Source organism: Hyalella azteca, unplaced genomic scaffold (assembly GCF_000764305.2).
Source record: "Hyalella azteca isolate HAZT.00-mixed unplaced genomic scaffold, Hazt_2.0.2 contig11575, whole genome shotgun sequence".
In the NCBI taxonomy this organism is placed as follows: Eukaryota; Metazoa; Arthropoda; class Malacostraca; order Amphipoda; family Hyalellidae; genus Hyalella; species Hyalella azteca.
The window spans coordinates 191,383-211,139 of record NW_025941568.1 but is presented as its reverse complement, the minus strand read 5'-3'; the positions used below and the strand labels follow the sequence as shown (position 1 = coordinate 211,139).

The 19,757-nt window shown below is 37.0% G+C and overlaps 1 protein-coding gene across 1 annotated transcript in view; it reads left to right on the top strand.

Moving 5' to 3' along the window:
• Positions 1 to 5,553, top strand: part of LOC108680204 (rap guanine nucleotide exchange factor 2) — a 41,129-nt gene extending 35,576 nt beyond the window's left edge. Inside the window, exons 24-27 of the mRNA XM_047882890.1 lie at positions 1,995 to 2,168; positions 3,220 to 3,482; positions 4,225 to 4,402; positions 5,196 to 5,553. Of these exons, the coding sequence (XP_047738846.1) occupies positions 1,995 to 2,168; positions 3,220 to 3,482; positions 4,225 to 4,402; positions 5,196 to 5,230 (650 nt within the window). The 3' untranslated portion in view covers positions 5,231 to 5,553. The remainder of the gene's footprint in view (positions 1 to 1,994; positions 2,169 to 3,219; positions 3,483 to 4,224; positions 4,403 to 5,195) is intronic.
• Positions 5,554 to 19,757: the final 14,204 nt, after the last annotated feature.

The window sequence follows — 19,757 nt, the reverse complement described above, 5'->3', positions numbered from 1 at the left end:
GATAGGAATATTTATCGGCTGATAAATAATATAGGCTGAACTTCTAACATTTTATCGTATATTGAAATATCACAGCTCAATCGTGGGGTTTTTAAAGGCTTTTTTAAAAGCCAGATTTTTTTTTTAACTCAACGTATAAGTATTCTTTTCGCTACTGAATTTATTGCGGCTAAACTTATGAAACCAACTTCTCTACAGAACAATACTCTAGTCTCTCAGTTCTCGAGAATACGTTATGTAAGCTTTACAATTAGCCTTGATCTTGATCTCCGTAGTCGTATATAAATATCACTGCATGGGGGCTGTTTTTAATATTAATTTGTTAGCTTGAATCGAGCGCTAACGTGGGATTAATAAATAATATTAATTTTTATTAATATTATTAATATTAATTACGTATTAATAAATAAATAAATACGTGGGATGAGATTTTTTGCGTAGTCGCTGTTGAATGTATTTGAAAGTTTGTCTCGTGCTTTTAACAAAGCTTTCAAGTCCTCAAATCTAGCTACGTAATTCATCGATTTATGCTACGCAAAACCACTTCTCTAATAACTCAAGAACAATGCGACTTTCTGTTTGCTGTCAGGATTGTGATAAGGTGATTATAATTTTGTTTAAGCTAACATTTTTATTTTCGTACAAATATGATGCCTCAGTGTCGGGATTGTTCAAATCGAAGATAGAAGCTTGAACCGTTCGATGTGCTTCACTTGGGATCGTTTTTTGTAAATCATTATTTTAACTCTTTTTTTCTATTCATCAATTATTTTTAGTTATTAATAAATTAATTAATTGAATCAATTATTTTAATTTTGAAATTCTCCGCTCTTGATTTCACGGGCCAATTTTCCACCCCGGCAGGTCCTTCATTTCAAATTTCTAAATGTGAGGCGAATAATAGTTTACTATTTCCCTACTCTAAAATAATTTTTTATGTATATCCTCCCAATTTAATTAGAAATAATTGGAATTAATATTGATATGTTCTTGAACTTCTTCAACCTGGTAATTTCGAAGATAAAGTGGTAGGCAATGTTTACTGCTTCGATCAATAAGAGCTCCAGGGGCCATACTTTCAAAACTCGCTAAGTGAACGTAAGTACTTACGCTCTATTTTCTTGCCTATGATTGGTGGATTTTGCTTGAAAGGCCGTCAATGATTGGCTGATGAACTTACGATCTCTTAACTTTTATTGAAAGTATAGGCCCAGAACAGGATGACTTTGCATGCTGAAACAATTTACAGAAATTATATCTTGTAATCTACAGTTTTGCCTTTGAATTTTAGACTATGTGACCAGTAAAATATTACTAATATGTAATATGTATTAACAAATCTTTTTAGCTGTTATAGCTTTTGTAAGTTCTAATTTTTTACATAGATGGCGTTAGCTGTAGGTAATGGATTCTGTTGAATGCTTGTAACCACTGAAAATGACTGTAAAATTACACCTAACTATTTGTTTCGATTTGCTTTTGTAGTTATATTAATTTTTTACTTATTAATTACACTCTTTTCACCTTTATTTCTTTTGTAGAACGACTACTTTTTAGAGCTAATCCTTTCTAATCCGTAATTCATATATGCAACAATATAATTGTACCGGCTATTGTATTGCATAATACCAGTATACCATATTTATAAAACTATGATGCACTAACGCATAGACTAACATGTCCAGGCTCGATGACAGGAGAGAGCGCGGCAGTAAGTCAGTGCGAGACAGACTCTGGCATCTCGACGCAGCATATAATACCATTATACCATATTAATATAACTTTATGTATGATATACTAACACATAGACTATAGTAATATAACACTATGATATACTATCTAGGCTCGATGACAGGCGAGAGCGCAGCAGTAAGTCAGTGCGAGACAGACTCTGGCATCTCGACGCAGTATGACTGCCAGTATACCATAGTAATATAACTATGCTGTACTAACACATAGACTATAGTAATATAACACTATGATATACTATCTAGGCTCGATGACAGGAGAGAGTGCGGCAGTAAGTCAGTGCGAGACAGACTCTGGCATCTCGACGCAGTATGACTGCCAGAGCTCCAACTCCCTGGACGACCCAACGCACTCCACCGCTCCCTTCCTACCGCCCCCCTCACCGCCCCCACATCACAGGAGATACTCGCAGCAACCTGGTGAGTTGTGCTATAGTGGTACCTGCATCGTTGGTGTAGTACTGGTACCTGCATCTGGTACTGTGCTGGTACTGATACCTGCATCTGGTACCTATACTGGTGCTGATACCTGCATCACTGGTACAGGCGTTGTTTGCTCCTTGTTTTGGGACCAATACATGTACCTTATTATACGACAAGTGTGTTATCATCAGTACATGTCGTGCAAACAGTGTGTTGGCATCTGTATACATGTCGTATGTTAACCCTACTTTATTTATTGTTCGCTTGGTATGTCGTATTCAATCCATGTATGTTTGTTCATACTCCTGTCAAATATTCTCCTGTAACCAAAAAATCTACTTTTTAATAGTTATCATGCACCTAGTATAGTAGCACCTGGTATGCTATGTTTTGTCTGTATATTTGTGTTTGTCTGTATATTTTGTTATGAATGACTTGCCCAGATCAGGATACCAAAGAAGCGACTCAGCCATACACGCTGCATTTCTTATATAATCTTCTATAGCTCAAGTATATATTTCTTATATAATGTATAGCTCAAGTAGAAACTTTCTTTATGGAATGATTATGATTTTCTCACTGCGTAACAGTGTCACGTCCGTTGTTTGTTTTGGTACAATTTTAATGTTGAAATCGCGATTTGATTTTACAGAATTTTTCAGTCAATACTTCGAAATTATTTTATTATCTTTTTCTTTAAACTTATCTCGGTACAACTTGATTCTCGTTAAAATACTTAATGTGACGTGCAGAAAACCACCGTTTTATGTTTGTATATTTTTGTGTATTCTTTTTCATCATACATTTTTTTTCTTCATGTCTAGAATTTTCCAAGTATTAATATTTATTGTTTATCTTGATTGATTTTCAGTGGGAATTGTAATTGTAAACTTCAAGTTTGCTTTATTTTGTTGCTTGTTTAGCAGTTTTGTCGTTGCTTGTTCATATAACGTGGTGGATGAAATGTTTTGAACGTATTAAGCTACAATGGACGATAAGCCTGGTAATTATTACGAACTTTTAGTGAACAATGCACGGGTCTTCTCAGATGCACGGAGAGAAAGGCCGCCTTTCCTGAATGCTGTAGCTGTTCTTCCTCCTCTTCCTCTCGCTACAAATCCTCCGGGTAAGCTAGGACTTCTGAGACCTCAGGTTCTTCCTCCTCTTCCTCTCGCTACAAATCCTCCGGGTAAGCTAGGACTTCTGAGACCTCAGGTTCTTCCTCCTCTTCCTCTCGCTACATATCCTCCAGGTAAGCTAGGACTTCTGAGACCTCAGGTTCTTCCTCCTCTTCCTCTCGCTACAAATCCTCCACAGGTGAGCTAGGACATTAGTGCGACGTAAGCTACGGCCTACGTTTCCTAAATAATTCTTTAATCTCTATTGTATGTCCGTTATTTTGTCTATTCACGATAATTTCCTTTCACTTCGTCTAATTTTGCTCCGTTCAATCATTCGTTCCTTGATTCTCATGACCAACTTCGTTCTGGTTACTTGTATGGTTCAGCCTTTTTGTTTTTCTTAATCGGTCGTGTTCTGTTCTTGCGTGTCGTACACTTGAAAATGTTTGCTATTGAACGCCCTTATTTTACGCTTATCCGTAGGCCACCAACCATGTTAATCATTTTACGCTTATTCAGATTATATATCGTTGGCATTGTCTTGAATTTTTTTTTTTGTGCTTGTGTTGGCTGATCATACGATTTCATTATATTCTTATATGCTTAAGTCTTCTTTTTCTTGGTCTTTTTCGCATGGAGTGCAGTTACATATATTTTTTAATTTATTAGTGTCGCTCTAAATTTTTAGATTTGTTCAAATGTGCATCGCAAAATTATTGACCACGGTTCGGTAACTGTCGAATATTACATGGAGTTTGAAAATTATTCGTTATTCATTTTGTGTTGAATGTAAATCATGATACGCTAGCGGCTAGCCCATGTTTTCTATGTCTTCTAATACTGAAGAATTCTTCCGATCATCGCTAAAATTCATTGTTTCATCCCACAGTATATATTATATTAAGTATTGGTGATGATGACGTTTTCATGGACCAGGTTGTCCCCCGCGGCGTCGGGGCGTGAGCGCTGTAGCGCCACCAGACTACCCGCACACTCAGATGCGTCAACTGCAGCAGATGGGGCGTGCCATGTCCCAGGACGCTGCGGTGCAGTACTACCACAACACTGCCCCGCAGCCTCCACACAGAACTGCTACTGCTCCACAACATGGTTAGAAATGGTGGCTAACTCGTGAATATATTACTCTGACTGAATTCTTAGTATAGTATAGTATCTTCGGCATTAAAGAGTAGGCCTGGATAGGCCTGTCGCCGATTCTTGTGCTTTTCTTGACTAGACTGGCCTTTAGATCAGATCTTTTCAACGGACGGTAGATTTAAAATCGATTCTAGATATCAGTTGTTCCGTAGGGTACGAGGCATTTTAAGACTAAACATATGCTCTTTCTTACTATTCTTACTATTCGAAACCTTCGGCCATATTTGTATTCATTTTTCAGTTCTGAAATTATTAGTCTGCTTATATCGCAAGTTCACAAGGAATTTAAAAGCAAAGAAAACGCCAAGAAAATTCACCATATCGATATTGAAAACGTATTTTCACCATATCGATATTTTCAAATCGATATGGTGAATTTTCTTGGCGTTTTCTTTGCTTTTAAATTCATTTTTCAGTTGTTCAGAATGCGTAACAAACTCGTGAATATATTACTGTGACTGAATTTTTACTATTCGACACCTTCGGTCATATTTGCATTCAGTTGTTCAGAATGCGTAAATTTATCATGTCATGAATCTACTATTCCGAGTTCCTATTGGCTCCTACCTATCGATGAATCGGTCCCAACTGATGCAGAGTTGGTAGTTATTTTTTGGTAGTTATTTTTTGTTAGTTGGTAGTTAGTTTTTTTTTTTTGTATGTTGGTTTTTTTGTTAGTTGGCTTTTGTTACTTGGTAGTTAGTTGGTTTTTTTCTAGTTGGTAGTTATTTTTTTATATTTACAGAAGACGAAGATGAGGCGCAGGTGTCTGCGGTGTGAGCTGCCTCCACGCCCGCCTCTTCAGCTCTCCAAACTTATGCCAAAGATTCCAAGTATGAAACAGATCCATCATCGGTTGCTGCTCAGTTGCCTCCATTTCTTTATAAAGTCAATGGGGCATCGAAACCGTGATGTACGTTTACGTGTGATATTTTAATGAGAAGGGAAGACGAGTCGAGCTTTTCCAAGTAGTATTCTTCTTTAATCTACCTTTAAGGCCTGTCTTTCGGGAGGCTCGCATTCTTGTGGTGCGACTCGTGTCGTACACTGTTAGAGAAAACGGTGAAAAAACGGTCCCACTGGCGTTCTGGTGGCCGGTCGCCCCGTGAAAATAAACTGTTTCGCCGTTTTCATCAGATGTTTTACGGATTTCTAGTGTTAAATTAGAATAAAAACGGCGACACAGTGTTTCTTTTCACCTGCCGACCGGCCACTGAAACGCCGGTAATACCGTTAACGATAATTTTTCTAACAGTGTACACATAGCGCTTGCAAACGGCCCAGTAATTCATTGGGGGAGTTAACGGGTGTAACAATTGTCGTAAGTTGTACGACGATCGTACATTCGTGTTTCAGTTTACGATCGTCAGGTTTGGTTAACAAATCTCCGTCTCACGTCGTTATTAGGTATCGCTTTGTTTCAATAATTTCCATTCCACTGAAAATTTTCGTCTGCCACGTCATATCCACAACCTCGACATAGAAAAAATTGTCACTTGGAAAGATGTTTTATTACAAAAACACCTTGTAAGTCACTAAGTTCAGGATGCATTATATCGGCAAAGTATATAGTTTTTTATATGCTTCAAGGCTGTCATGAATGGGGATGGAATTGAACTAGTAATGATACACCCGTTCGACTCATATTGGCTACGCTCCTTTAGGTGTCATGTGAGAATAGCAGATCCCTCGCGTACACAATGTCAGCACATTCAGCTCTCCAAGTAGCCCCACCATGAAAAGAAAGACTGGACCGTAGACTTTCCTAAATCTGTACAGGTTCTGAGGCTCTAGATCAGCGTTCTGGCAGTGCCTCAAGTGTTAGCGTAATTTTTTGTTTCGGCGGCAAATTAAATGGCGCCTCGCTGTCCCAGGCCAAATCTACGGGTGAAAATTAAAGCTCCATGTTGAATTGAATTAACGATTATAATTTCGCTGTTGATGGTTATAACCGCGGCTATTATTTAATATTTCACAGTTTTTGTTGCAAGGGTTATTTCTGTGACAATTTTCTCTGCGTGGGTAATTTATTATTCAAATTATACTTAAGCATTGACAGTGTAGGAATGTCCTTACATTCAAATATTACAAGCTGACAAAATACCATTTATCACGTGCAGCAAGTTCGAAACTCGTTCGCAACCAAACTGCTCCCGTTTATTAATGTTCAGAATGCGTAAATTTATTATATAATTATTCTACTATTCAGAGTTCATATTGGCTCCTACCTATCGATGAATCGGTCCCAACTGATGCAGAGTTGGTAGTTATTTTTTGGTAGTTATTTTTTGTTAGTAGGTAGTTGGTTGTTTTTTTTTGTGACTATGACTATTACCAAGATGCAGGCACCACCACAACAATCATTTGGGGAAGTTACTTTTTGCCTCTGTTTTATTGGTGATTTTAATTAATGAGCCGCAGTTGCAACGAGTCAATCCTAATTTCTAATTTGGTTCCTCGCTCGCTGTATTGCCACGTTCCTCGACTATTTGTGCTACTCAAATGAATCACTTGGGAAAGTCAAAATTTTTGTGGACAAGTTTTATTGTCCGTTCGTCATAGAACTGTCTTCACTGTTGTCGTTGTTTTCTCTATGTCCTGTTCTCGTACCTGCAATGTTTTCAGTACCACGGCTGTATATTCTCATGCCAACTCGTGTACTGCGCTAATATAACGGCATAGACATTCCCTCTCGTTAGCCTAATTAGAAAATACGTAGCCAGAAAGAAATATTTTCTCTAGATTTATACTCTTAAGCTCATTTGTACGATATCCTAATTGTGTAATTGTTCAATTAAATGCTCGTTTAACCTATGTATATTGTGCACGGCCTACGAGCTCACTCAATAACTCCGTGTAACTGGAGGCAAAGATTCCTGCACATATTAATCTGTATACCTTCAGTATCCCTGTACGATGCGAATCGTTCTTCTTATGTGCCACCCAATCCATTGAATTGTTATCATTCATTACCGGTCTACGAGCTCCCTCAATACTCCATGTAACTGGAGGTAAAGATTCCTGCACATAGCAATCTGTAGACCTTCAGTATCCCTGTACGATGCGAATCCTATCGTTCTTATGTGCCACTCATTGCATTATTAGCATTCATTACGAAGCTCCATCGTTTTCTGGGCCATAACCGTTTTCAGTTCTCACCGCATGAGAATTCTCGTATGGCTACAGGCAAGCAATCATTGTGATCGAAGCGCGGTTTTTTTTCCAGTTACTCATGCATAATATTTTTCCGCTTGTCTTCTCTGGCACGGCTGTAACTGTATTTAATATCGCTGATGTGACGATAATAACGCTTTTATCGCCAATTGCATACGTTTTCGTCATGCTCTTCGCCAAAATTAAGGGTGAATAGCGACGAGAGACGCTCTGCTGGTGGTTGTTACAAATTATAGATAATGAACTGGTTCATTCCAAGAGTAATTTTTTCCGGACTACCTCTTCGAAATAATATACTTGGATTGCAATTTCATGATTAATTTTTTTCTCATTTTTTTGGTATTGTTTTTTTTTTTCAAAATACTGATCATGTGGAACCTTATCGTATGTTCCCTGCACGCTGTTGAATGTTGTGTTGTTCTCTATCGGTCCTAAACTTAAATGTTACTCCTGACTTGAGATTCAAAATTCCGTACCACAGTAGAAAATCCGTTTCTTTACTTATTTTTGATGGCAAATGATGATTTACTAAATTAACTCCTACGTTTGTTTGATTTAACTTAACTTTAGCTTGCATTTTTGTTGGTTAGTTTGAAATGTTGCACCATGAACTTCAGTTTTCTGTTGTCGTCCGGATAACTGGTAGAGGATTGTTCTGCCGAGACAACAAATGAAAATAAATTTATTTTATTAGCGTTAGTAAACTATAGATAGAATTTCTGGAAAATGAAAATTTCTAAAATTTTAGGTATTTTCGTGTTTTCAGAGAAGAAAATTGATTGATTAATTATTCTAAATTCACTTGCCGAATTCAAATATTGAAAATCAATCCGTTAGAAATTGTAGATTTGTTATGAATGTAACAAATCTGTAATTAATGTTGTTCTTAGAAATTCTGGCAACGGTGTTTGAAGAGAAACTTCTTTGTCGACAATTCATTAGAAATCTTGCACATCAATGCGCAGTGTAGCGCCTCTATGCCTGTCTGCCCAACCAGCGCCCTACCTTATTGCATATCTCAAGACACTTCAGAAAACATATCATAGATCCATTTTTAGTTATGAATTTCGTCACCCATTTCCTCTTTTTCTTTCACATTACATTAATGCTCGATTTTAACGTTGTTCATTCCAAACGAGGAAATTGAATTCCTCGTATAATTAGAACATTAGTTTTCAAGCAGACCGACATTTTGCCTGTCGTACATAGTTGACTGAGATTGAAGCCTGCCGACGGTAAAGAAATATATGTGTATTGAGGTGCTATTGTCCGGACATAGCCTCTACCCCACGCATCACGAATGGGACATTCGGTAGTTATTTTTATCATATTTTTCATAAAATAACGTCTTCTTTCCAGATCCTACTGCTATAATTATAGAATGTTTCTCGTCAGCATAATAATCATTTATTAGTGTCTCTTACCTCACCTACTGAACGTAACTTTGAACGTTAATTTACCTAGTATGACAACTGTTACCCGTGTATGAAACCCTACTTCTCCTCGACTTCTGCTGGATGTAGGAGCCTTCTTTAACTGTGCCTTATCTCATATCCGTGCTGTAGAATAGGTCGGTAGCGGACGGTCATGACCTTGGTTGAGTAGTTACCAGTTCGACTAGAGCATTTCCACAGCTTGAATACCATCCTGGGCCTATACTTTCAAAAAAAGTTAAGAGATCGTAAGTTCATCAGCCAATAATTGCGGCCTATCGAGCAAAATCCACCAATCACAGACACTAAAAGAGATCGTAAGTTCATCCGCCAATCATTGCGGCCTATCGAGCAAAATCCACCAATCATAGTCAAGAAAAGAGGTCGTAAGTACTTACGTTCACTTGGCGAGTTTTGAAAGTATGGCCCCAGAATTTGAGACTTACGGTGCCACATAAGTTTTTCTCAAGCGCTAGTGATCATCAAGCCATTATTGCTGTTCATCCGTCACCTAATTTTGATATTGTGAACTTTACGTCATCAACTTAAGTCTGCGTCGCTCGCATGCAGCGCAGTTTTGTATTCCGGACATATCTGAGCAGCGCCCAAAATATAAGTCTAAGGCACGCGGTCTACGCCGAAGACGTAGGCACGCGGTCTACACCAAAGACGTAGGCACGCGGTCTGTGTCGAAGACGTAGGCACGTGGTCTACGCCGAAGACGTAGGCACGTGGTCTACGCCGAAGACGTAGGCACACGGTCTACGCCGAAGACACAGGCCCAGTAACTCATTCTTTTGTCTCTTCTTTCACACAAAAAACACCGGCTGGTGAGAGTGAGGTAAAAATAAACTGTGAAACAACGAGTGGCAAGAGACAAAGGCTCAGTTAAAAAGACTGGGAGGTGTGATCTCTTCACACCCGAAGTCTTAAAATCAATTTAAAAAAAAAAACAAGCCACGTATTTGCAATGCGGCCGAGTCACTGTTTGGTTCAAGATGGCGGCACCGTCTTTCCGCCACCTACGATATTCTTTTTCCCATTTCCCTCAATTACTGTTATTATTTCTGTTGTGACGTCGTATGTTCAGTTAAATCATGATGTTTGTCGTCTCTGAAACGCTGACGTTCATTTTAAAACGATATAGATATACAGCGTGTACATGAATCTAATCTATATTTGTTCGGTAGATCTTATAGTTCGTACCGCCCTTGTATATCCGCTTGTATAATAAAGAAGTTGTACATACATTCACCGTGTGCAGAATATTTTTCATTTATTTCTCTCGTATTTTACATCCGTAAAATTTTTGTTGTGTGAAAATTTTGTATAGAATCTTGTGTATCCATTCAGTTGAATAGACCATGTATTATAATTTAGTTGATAATTTTCAGCCAATGATAGTTGTTGTTATTTTCTTGCACATCAGCGACCATTTCTGTAGGTTGCTGTTGAATTTTATGTACAAATAAATTCGTGTCTCATTTTCGCCTTTGCTTTACTGAGAATTTGATGCAAATGTCGCAGAAATTCAACAGAAATCAACATAAAATGTCAGGAGCAAAATTCTAGAAGACAATTACTATCTATGACGCTCATTTGGGATTCACAGAAGCGACATTCAAGCCTAAATATACAAGCCACAATACAAATGAAAATGACAACAAGCAGACTAACCTACCTATTTATAATTTAGTTTCGATGAGAGCTGAAATCGACATTCATACTTTTATTTTTTGTAAAATATTCTGTGTTTCTAAAACTGTCTAATGAGGAAGATGTGCTAGTTGATCTCCGGTTTGCTAACTTCTCTTATGCTCCTCTAGTTTCTTATTGGAGTTATATCGACGTACGATGGTGCGCATCGTGCACAATTGTATTTGTGAACTAGGATGGATAGCCAATGGACGGGGAGAATATATTCCAATCTGAAGAAATGGTCAATTTGAAGATTATTTACCAACAAGAGAGGAATTTTTATACTGGCATGAAATACGAAAAAATAAATCTTTCGATTATTTTTTCACAGTCTCTGATGCTCAACCAAGGTATTTAAACGAATAACTTTTCTAGTTATCACGCTTGAGAACAATTCCGTTGTAATGCTTACACCGTTACACATGAATATTGTTATTTCAGTAAGCATGATGTGCTACAAAAACTCATTTAGGCAAAAGATATTACGCAAGCTATCGCTACAACATTTCAGTGTGCACAAGCAATTGATTGAAAATGTCGTTTTCATTCCATAGTCTTGCACATAGTTGTGTGGTCACCGAGATTTGAAAAGGACTAAAATTTAATAGAGAGTGTTCATAGACGTGCAACAAGGGCAATTCCAGGCTTGAAGGATAAGTCCTATGAAGAAAGATTAAAAATTATGAAGCTTCCAAGCCTCAGTTATCGACGTCTGCGTGGAGACCTCATTGAAGTATACAAGTATACTCATGGTGTTTACAAGGTCTCCGAAGAATTACTAGAATTTGAAACAAAAACCAACACAAGGGGCCACGGCTATAAAATAAAAAACTGCGCTGCAACTTATCCACGCGACAACATTTCTTCTCGCTTCGAGTCGCCGACATTTGGAACAGTCTGACCGATTACATCGTTGGCGCTCAGAGTATGAACGCGTTCAAGAACAAACTAGATAAAGCTATGGAAATATATATAACATAACATAACATAATGATGTCGGCGCTGAAATGTAGGCCTGATGTGGCCTGTCGCCGATTCTTTTCCTTTTCGTGCCTTGTTCATAGATCTAAACTCGTATCATTTGATCGGATCTTTTCATGACTGGCGATAGTTTGAAGTAGATTCAGATTTGAATATTTGAATATGTTCAGATTTGAAATGCCTAGCGCCATATCAAACCCGGTGTAAGTCTAGGAGCAATTTCAAACTATCGTTAGTTCAGAAAAGATCCGGTCAAATGACACGATTTTAGATATTCTGTGAACCAGGCACGAAAAGTAAAAGAATAGGCATCAGGCCTACTCTTCAGTGCCGACATCACTATGCTATGATATTTTATGCTAATTTAGAGGATAAGTTTCATTTTATTGATAGATCTAATGCACACTCTCAAAGTTTCAAGCTTTTTCGCGATTCAGAAGCAACCGTCTTGATATTAGTCTCAGACAAATTGTAATGCATTTCCTATATAAAAACTCTTGCTCGCAAAATTCTGATTTTATTTTGAGCACATGCATTTTTATTCCTAATATTAAAGGATGTTATATCAAGACAACCGCCGTACCGTTGGGAACTCCAAACCTAGGTTATTTAAAATTTCCAAATTGCTCAAGTTATTTCTCACCCGATAAATACTCAGCAATTTGACAATTTGTAAACGGATACATTGCTATATCAATCAATTTATGGAGAGAATAATATGATGAATGATAAGTTGATAATTTACATACATCTTGAACTCCTGGTGTTGTATGTAACTTTTTTGAATACTACATTGCTTAGAATGTCATTTTAGTGGCCTGCAATCAATTAACGGACATCGAATTGTGGCAGTTGGAACTCCGTTAAAAGGTCGCCCGTTCCGGTGATGCGTAATTGCGTATATTTCATGGGCGTGCCCTGGCCCCTGGCTTGAGTTTTGCATCAGATACATTACGTTTGTGCATGAGTTATTTTGTTGACGCTAGAGAAAGCCCCAGAGTTGCCTCGTATCAAATGTTGTCTAAACATTCTTTGTCTAAATTGTCTTTTCTTGAAATTAGGTTATGCAATACTTATACTGTTTTGCAACTAAATGATCTTCAGATAACATATGTTTTTGATAAGAAGAATCGTACCTAGTTGCAATTTGGTTGCAAACGAGAGATTTTTTTAGAAACTAACTAATTCACTTATACCTAATTTCCTGATAATAATTTGATCAAAAATTTCAATCAATCTCTATGTATGATAATCATGGTGGCAATCCATAGGTTATTCAAAAGAACCTGTTCTTATGTCATTTTGAACCGATCAACGCTTCTTTACGGACCGATCGTAAAACACCTTCACCGGCAAAAGCTTTTGCACTTCTGAAGAAAGTCAGCTGACCGCTACACTGGCCGTGGGGCGTGGTGGACCGAATTTGAATTTGAATGCATCCACTTGAAATCCTATTTCCCTTCCTACCCCCCCCCCCGCTGAGCCGGACCGGGCGATGCTCTTGCAAACGCATAAGTACTCACAATAATTCCCTGCCACCATGATGATAATTATCAAGTACATATAAATATTTGTCTTGTACTAGGTACTAAGTTGTAGGCTAGCTACCTACTGCCACTGGATACCCTTAGTACCCTAAGGGCTAGGGCCCCTAGCAGAAGCAGGTTACGTAGCCCCTAGCCCACTGCATAGCGACAAACCAGAGAATTTTTAGAATCGGTTCATTTTTTATTTCTTCATTTACTTAAGATTTTAACCAATTTTTTAAGTTCATAGTGACAAACATAGTGACAAACCAGAGATTTTTAAGAATCAGTTCACTTTTAATTTCATAATTTTCTGAAGATTTAAACCAATTTCTTATGCATGATATGCTGGTATCCAGGATACTTTACTGGTCTACTTATACTATAGGACTCCAAAATGAACTTGAGCCTTGAGCCTTGAGGGAGAGTCTAAAAAACTCTCTGCTTTGCCACTATGGTGACAAACCAGAGATTTTTTTAGAATCAATTCATTTTTAATTTCCTCATTTACTCAAGACTTAAACCAATTTCTTATGTAAGTTGTAAGATAAGGCTGGTATCCACCACTATGCAGAGAGTGATAAAGATTTGAAAGATATTCGGAGACAAATTAGCAGACAAATTTACTTCTTTGAAGATCTTGCCGACGCCATTTACCGATCTTCCCGAAGCTTCGGCGACGCAGTCAACCTTCCAGAAGCTTAGGCTATGCTGCCAACGATGCTTTCTGTGAGGCGACGTTTTCCGCAAAAGCAGAACGGAAGAAAAACGAAAGAACAAAACACCAATGAGCTGCCTCANACTTTTTGTTTTCCGGTTTGTCGGATGAGAATGTACAGCTGCATCACAATCTGCAAATGGCGGAATCGGTTGCGATGCGGAAGCCACATTGACTGCTGTAGTTCCTGGGGAGTGGGGGATATACTCTTTGAACTTTTAGCAGCTTCATTGTTGAAAAATTACTCGGCGACGCATCCTGAAGGCTTCTGGCGGCGACGGCGAGAACTATCGAGTAATGCCGGCGACGTTGTTGGCTGGAAACTCGTATCTTGGCGACGTTGCTTGCACACTCTGCATAGTGGGGTATCCATGATACTTTACTGGTCTACTTATAGGACTCAAAAATGAACTTGAGACAGAGTCTAAAAAACTCTCTGCTTTGCCACTATGATCACAACTGATTTCCGGACAAGCTTCGCTGCATCGTAATCCATCCAACGTACCGGAAACCTTACTTTTTTTCTAAATAGTTGGCTGAAGACTGAGAAATATATTAAATGCAAGAATTTCAATCTAAATGTGTCAGCAAGATCTTCTGAAGGCGAAAATTTGGCTACTGAAGCGTCACCAAAGATCTTGCAATATTCATCCACTCTCTGCACAGTGGCCGACACATTTAGATTGTAATTCTTGCATTTAATATATATGTCAGTCTTTGGCACACTCTTTAGAAAAAAAGTAAGGTTTCCAGTACGTTAGATGGATCAGGATGCAGTAAAGCTTGTCCAGAAATTGGTTGCAATGAGTTCCCGCCAAAAAAATGTAAACAAAATGTAGTTGCGGTCACATTAGAGCGGTCATGCTGCATCATCACATGTTCAGTTGACACTTGCTGTACGATTGCCAATCAGACTGTTTTTATGGTAAAATTAGTTATTTGGGGCAGGATGGAATTCTAATTTCAAAGGTTCATATATTATTTCGATCCACCAAGACCACTTTTTCTATCCAACATCGTTATTTGAGGCAAAAAATGAACTTCTTAAAGGCTTAAAACACGTACGCTAACTTGCTCAGTTTCTATAAAGTACCTAATCACTTGGAAGTTGTAAACCTGCACCTTTCACTCAACAATTAAAATTAGACATATAAAAAAGTATTAGTTAGTTGAAAATTTGTCTCTTAAGTTGACCGCAATGAACTAAACTTCATTTAGTAATTATAACTACGCTGCAAAGCAGTTTTCCATCATGCAACACTAAACACGCAATTCAGAGTTCAGACCAACAGAACTACATACCACGTTGGCTAACGTGCTACTGAATTAAATAGGTACCTAGCTTCTTTCCCGCTGCCGGTGCATAATCTAGTGAGTACCCACTATGCAGAGGGTGGATGCAGCGTCGCCAATATATGGATTTTTAAGCCCAAAGCGTTGCCGGCCATTTTAAAGATGTGTCGCCGGGTAATTTTTAATGAAAAGCCATTTACGCTGAGTAATGACGAACTATTTACAAGCCACAAACTTATTTAAAAGGTTGCAGGCACGTGTTACCTGCATCGTAATCCATCCAACGTACCGGAAACCTTACTTTTTTTCTAAATAGTTGGCCGAAGACTGAGAAATATATTAAATGCAAGAATTTCAATCTAAATGTGTCGGCAAGATCTTCTGAAGGCAAAAATTTGGCTACTGAAGCGTCGCCAAAGATCTTGCTATATATATATCCACTCTCTGCACAGTGGGTGGGTACTGGGTTGATCAATCGTATACTTAATTTGTATACGATTGTATACAAATTAACTAATCATTCGTATACTTAGTGTAAGAGAATGAACAATTATGTTGTTTCTGATCAAACAAACAAAAACCTTTTCTGTTTCTGATCAAACGAACGAAAACTTCTGACCAAACGAATGAAAACTTCTGATCAAACGAACGACAACAAACTTTTTGAAGATAATTCTGAAATCATAACGTCTATTGAATTCTTATACGGATCATTAATTTTAGCATCGTATTTCCAAAAATCAAGTATTGCATTTCTTTTAATTGAAAAAAATTCTTTTACATAAAAAACAACGAATTTTTTCTTACAGCTCCTCAGGAATGACGAATGAATGCTCCTCATATTGACAAATGACGATCTTACTCTTATAGCTAAAAATTTTAAATTGAACGATGTTGTCATTTCAGACTCCATTGATTACAGAACTTTAGTTTTCGGAAGTGCATTCAAAAAAAGTTTCTGAAATAGTAGGAACATTTCCATTATCATTCTGAAGTAGAAGCGTCATTTCCGTTCTTATATATAAACAGGAATAATAAAATACCTATCAAATCCATCCATTGTCACTCAATTCGTGATGTATGAATGACAGTTTTACTTTGATTCCTATGATGCTCATTTTTACCGGTTGAAGCTGTAGAATTTAATTAAATTAAAAAATTAAATAGAATTAAATTTTACTAAATCAAAATTTATTATTTAATACACTAGATGGTACATGCTGTAGAATTAAATTCTATTAGAAAAATGTTGAATTAAAAATCTGATTATATTTTTTAAATTAAAAATTAATTTTTATTGAATTAAATTGTATTATTAATGCACTATATGGTAAGAGCTCTATGTTTTATATAATGAAATAGTTTCCCATGTTAAACAACAAAAATTTTCTAAAAGACACAAAACGTTCGAAAACGCGGGATGGCAGACGTTTTAAATGTTTCTTTTATTATTAACCTATCGTTAATTTTTGCAGCGTGCTTATCTATCAATAAAATTAATTGTCTGTCTAATTTGTCAATGCATCAAATGATGAATTTTAAATAATCATACCCGAATTTCTGTGATTGAAATCCTGATGCGTTATCGCTATTAAATTTTGATACAATTTTACAATTGATTTTAATACAATTTTATCTTTGCTCCTATCATATGATGCTCATTTATACCAGCTGCAGCTGTAGAATTAAATAAAAATAAAATACAAATAATTCGAAACTAAAATTTATTGAATTAAATGTAATTATTTAATACACAAAATGGTACATGCTATTGATTTAAATTATATTAAAAAAATGTTAAGTTAGAAATTTGATTCGAAAATTCGAATTAGAAATCAAATTTTATTAAAATAACTTTTGTTATTCAATACAACTTATGGTATCTACATGTCTAAGCTCTGAATGATAATGTATTGCAATAATTTCCACTTCAACAACAAACGTTTTCTAAAAGACAAGAGACGTTCAAAAACTCTCGATGGGAGACGAAATCATTTAGAATCTGAGGTGAAAATAATTATATAGACAATATCAACAAAATAGGCAAAAAACATGAAAAAATGTATGTGTGGATAATTTGAAACAAATTTCCATCATTTAAATGTCAGTATGGAATGTGAATCAAGTCTAATTATTGTAAAATCGAACTTGACATGACCAAAAGCTATGCCTGTGACGCTGCCATGTCAGATATGATCGTGGAAACACGATGTGAATGTACGCCTTGGAAAAGTCTAAGTTTATCTCATACTTTTGTGTGATATCAAAAGCTTTGTTGGTATTGTCCAATCGTGAGAATTTTTTACGATTCTGGATGTGTTTTTTTTTATTTTAGAACGTTTTCAATGCAAAAATGTGTCCGCTATCCTACAGATAAACGACTAGTTAACTTGATTAGTCGTTGGCAACACGGGATTGGATTTCAAACCACGCGCAATTTTGGAAGCAGGGTAGTTTCCAATGAGCTCAGTTTATAAATTTTCATTGCAGTGGAAGGTGGTGTAACGCGGTGGTAGGGTTGGTATTTCGATACGTTTTCTTATATTGACAGGAGAATATATTACCTATACAGAATTCCACACTGATTTGGGATAACACATGCTCGGTGCATGCAACCTTGTAAATAAGTTCATGACTTGTAAATAGTTTTTCATTACTCAGCGTAAATGGCTTTTCATTAAAAATTATCCGGCGACGCATCTTGAAAATGTTCAGCGACGCTTTGGGCTTAAAAACCCATATATTGGCAACGCTGCTTCCATCTTCTGCACCCTGGCCCCTAGCCAACTATGGCAACTAGGCTAGTTAGTGAGTTACCTACTTGTGATTTGTGAATGTGATGCTAAGGAGAATGTTTTTTTTTTGCCCTTCCTCAAGTTAATTTTTTAGTAATATAAGTTATAATATAAATATAAAAAGTAGACTACTAGTACCTAAGTAACTTTACTAACTTAGGTAGATACCAGGCGGCATCCAGTCCAGACTCTGGAGTCCAGCAAGCAGCAATGCTGCCAATGCAATTGAATACATGCTCTCAAAATTTCAGAGCTCATCAGCTCAGCTAATTTGACAGTGACTACTAGCATTCTGGAAGTTATGGTAGTGTGGCAGTTACGTAACTTAGGGTAAACGCTGTATATTCCAACACTTTTAGGACATAGCAAAAAATGAATGGCTATAATAAAATCACCGTACGCACAACTCGAGTTCTGTTTGCTTTACGGCACTCTCAAAACACCGCACTACACGCCAGCAACAATGAAACGTCACAAAATGTTGCCATATTTATATAAAAGCCTTTAGAATGCAAACCTACTAAATCCGTATATTCCGACACTGTGTGTGACTAATTTGGCATTTTGTGAGACTAATTCTGGCCGCGTTTCAAAGTTCAAACTCTACTAATTAGTAATTCTGACACTCTTGTGTTCAAATTCCAATCGCTGTGTGAGCTGTATTGGAATACGACACAGCTTGGAATTAGAACACTATTGAATATGGAACACTACTTATTTAGGCTTTTGATTAAGAAAATTGTAATTTTTGCACACAGCTTGGAATAAGCTGTGTTTGTCTAATTCCTAGCTGTGTCAGAATTAGTTTTATGTGTGTAAAACCGTCTCTTAATTAATCATCTATTAATTTATTTACCACATGAAATCAGCAAATACAAGTATACCTAAAGGATTCCTAATATATTCACAGACTTATTTAAAAGTCTCAAACCATAATAATCTTTCTACACAAACAGTTTATCACTATTTGGTAGAGCAAGGTCAACTATCAACATTGACACATTTTTCGATGTTCTCGCTGGGTGACGCGCACTGTCTCTCTTTGGATCTCAAAATTTTCGCCCCAGACGGCCCAGACCTAGTGTTTTGGCAATAGTATGGCACGCAACAGTATGACGTCACTATTTCAACCATCAACAAATGCGTGGGACTAAGAAAAAGCTTAATATAAAGGAAAAAAGTCTAGAAGTGTCGGAATTACCCACGATGTCAGAATAATATACCGCGTTTACCCTACGTTCAGTCATATGATATGCTGGTAGTGTTTCAGTTCATATTTTAAAGTTTTAGAGTAAATTGCATATAATTGATCAACAATGTTATTGTTAGAGTTAGAAAGACATTGTTTATGATTGTTACATGAAATTGTTCACCTACCTGCAGGCTGCAGCTACCTTCTGGTCTACTTGCTAAGTTGCTAGTTGAATTTGTCAAGTGCTAGTAAGCTCGCTAGGCTACTTGCTAAGGGCCTAAGGCTAGGGATAGCAGCTGCAATGCCCAATGGCGTTTGGTGATGCAGTTCTACTAGTACAAGTATTATTAATTTATTACTAATATTATTTATCATTTAATATTATTTTTTGTTATCATATATATACCTGTCATTTTCCCATCATTTACCTATCAAATAATGAATGCATCAATGAACCCACCTACATCATTCCTTCATCATTTGTTCATTCATTATTT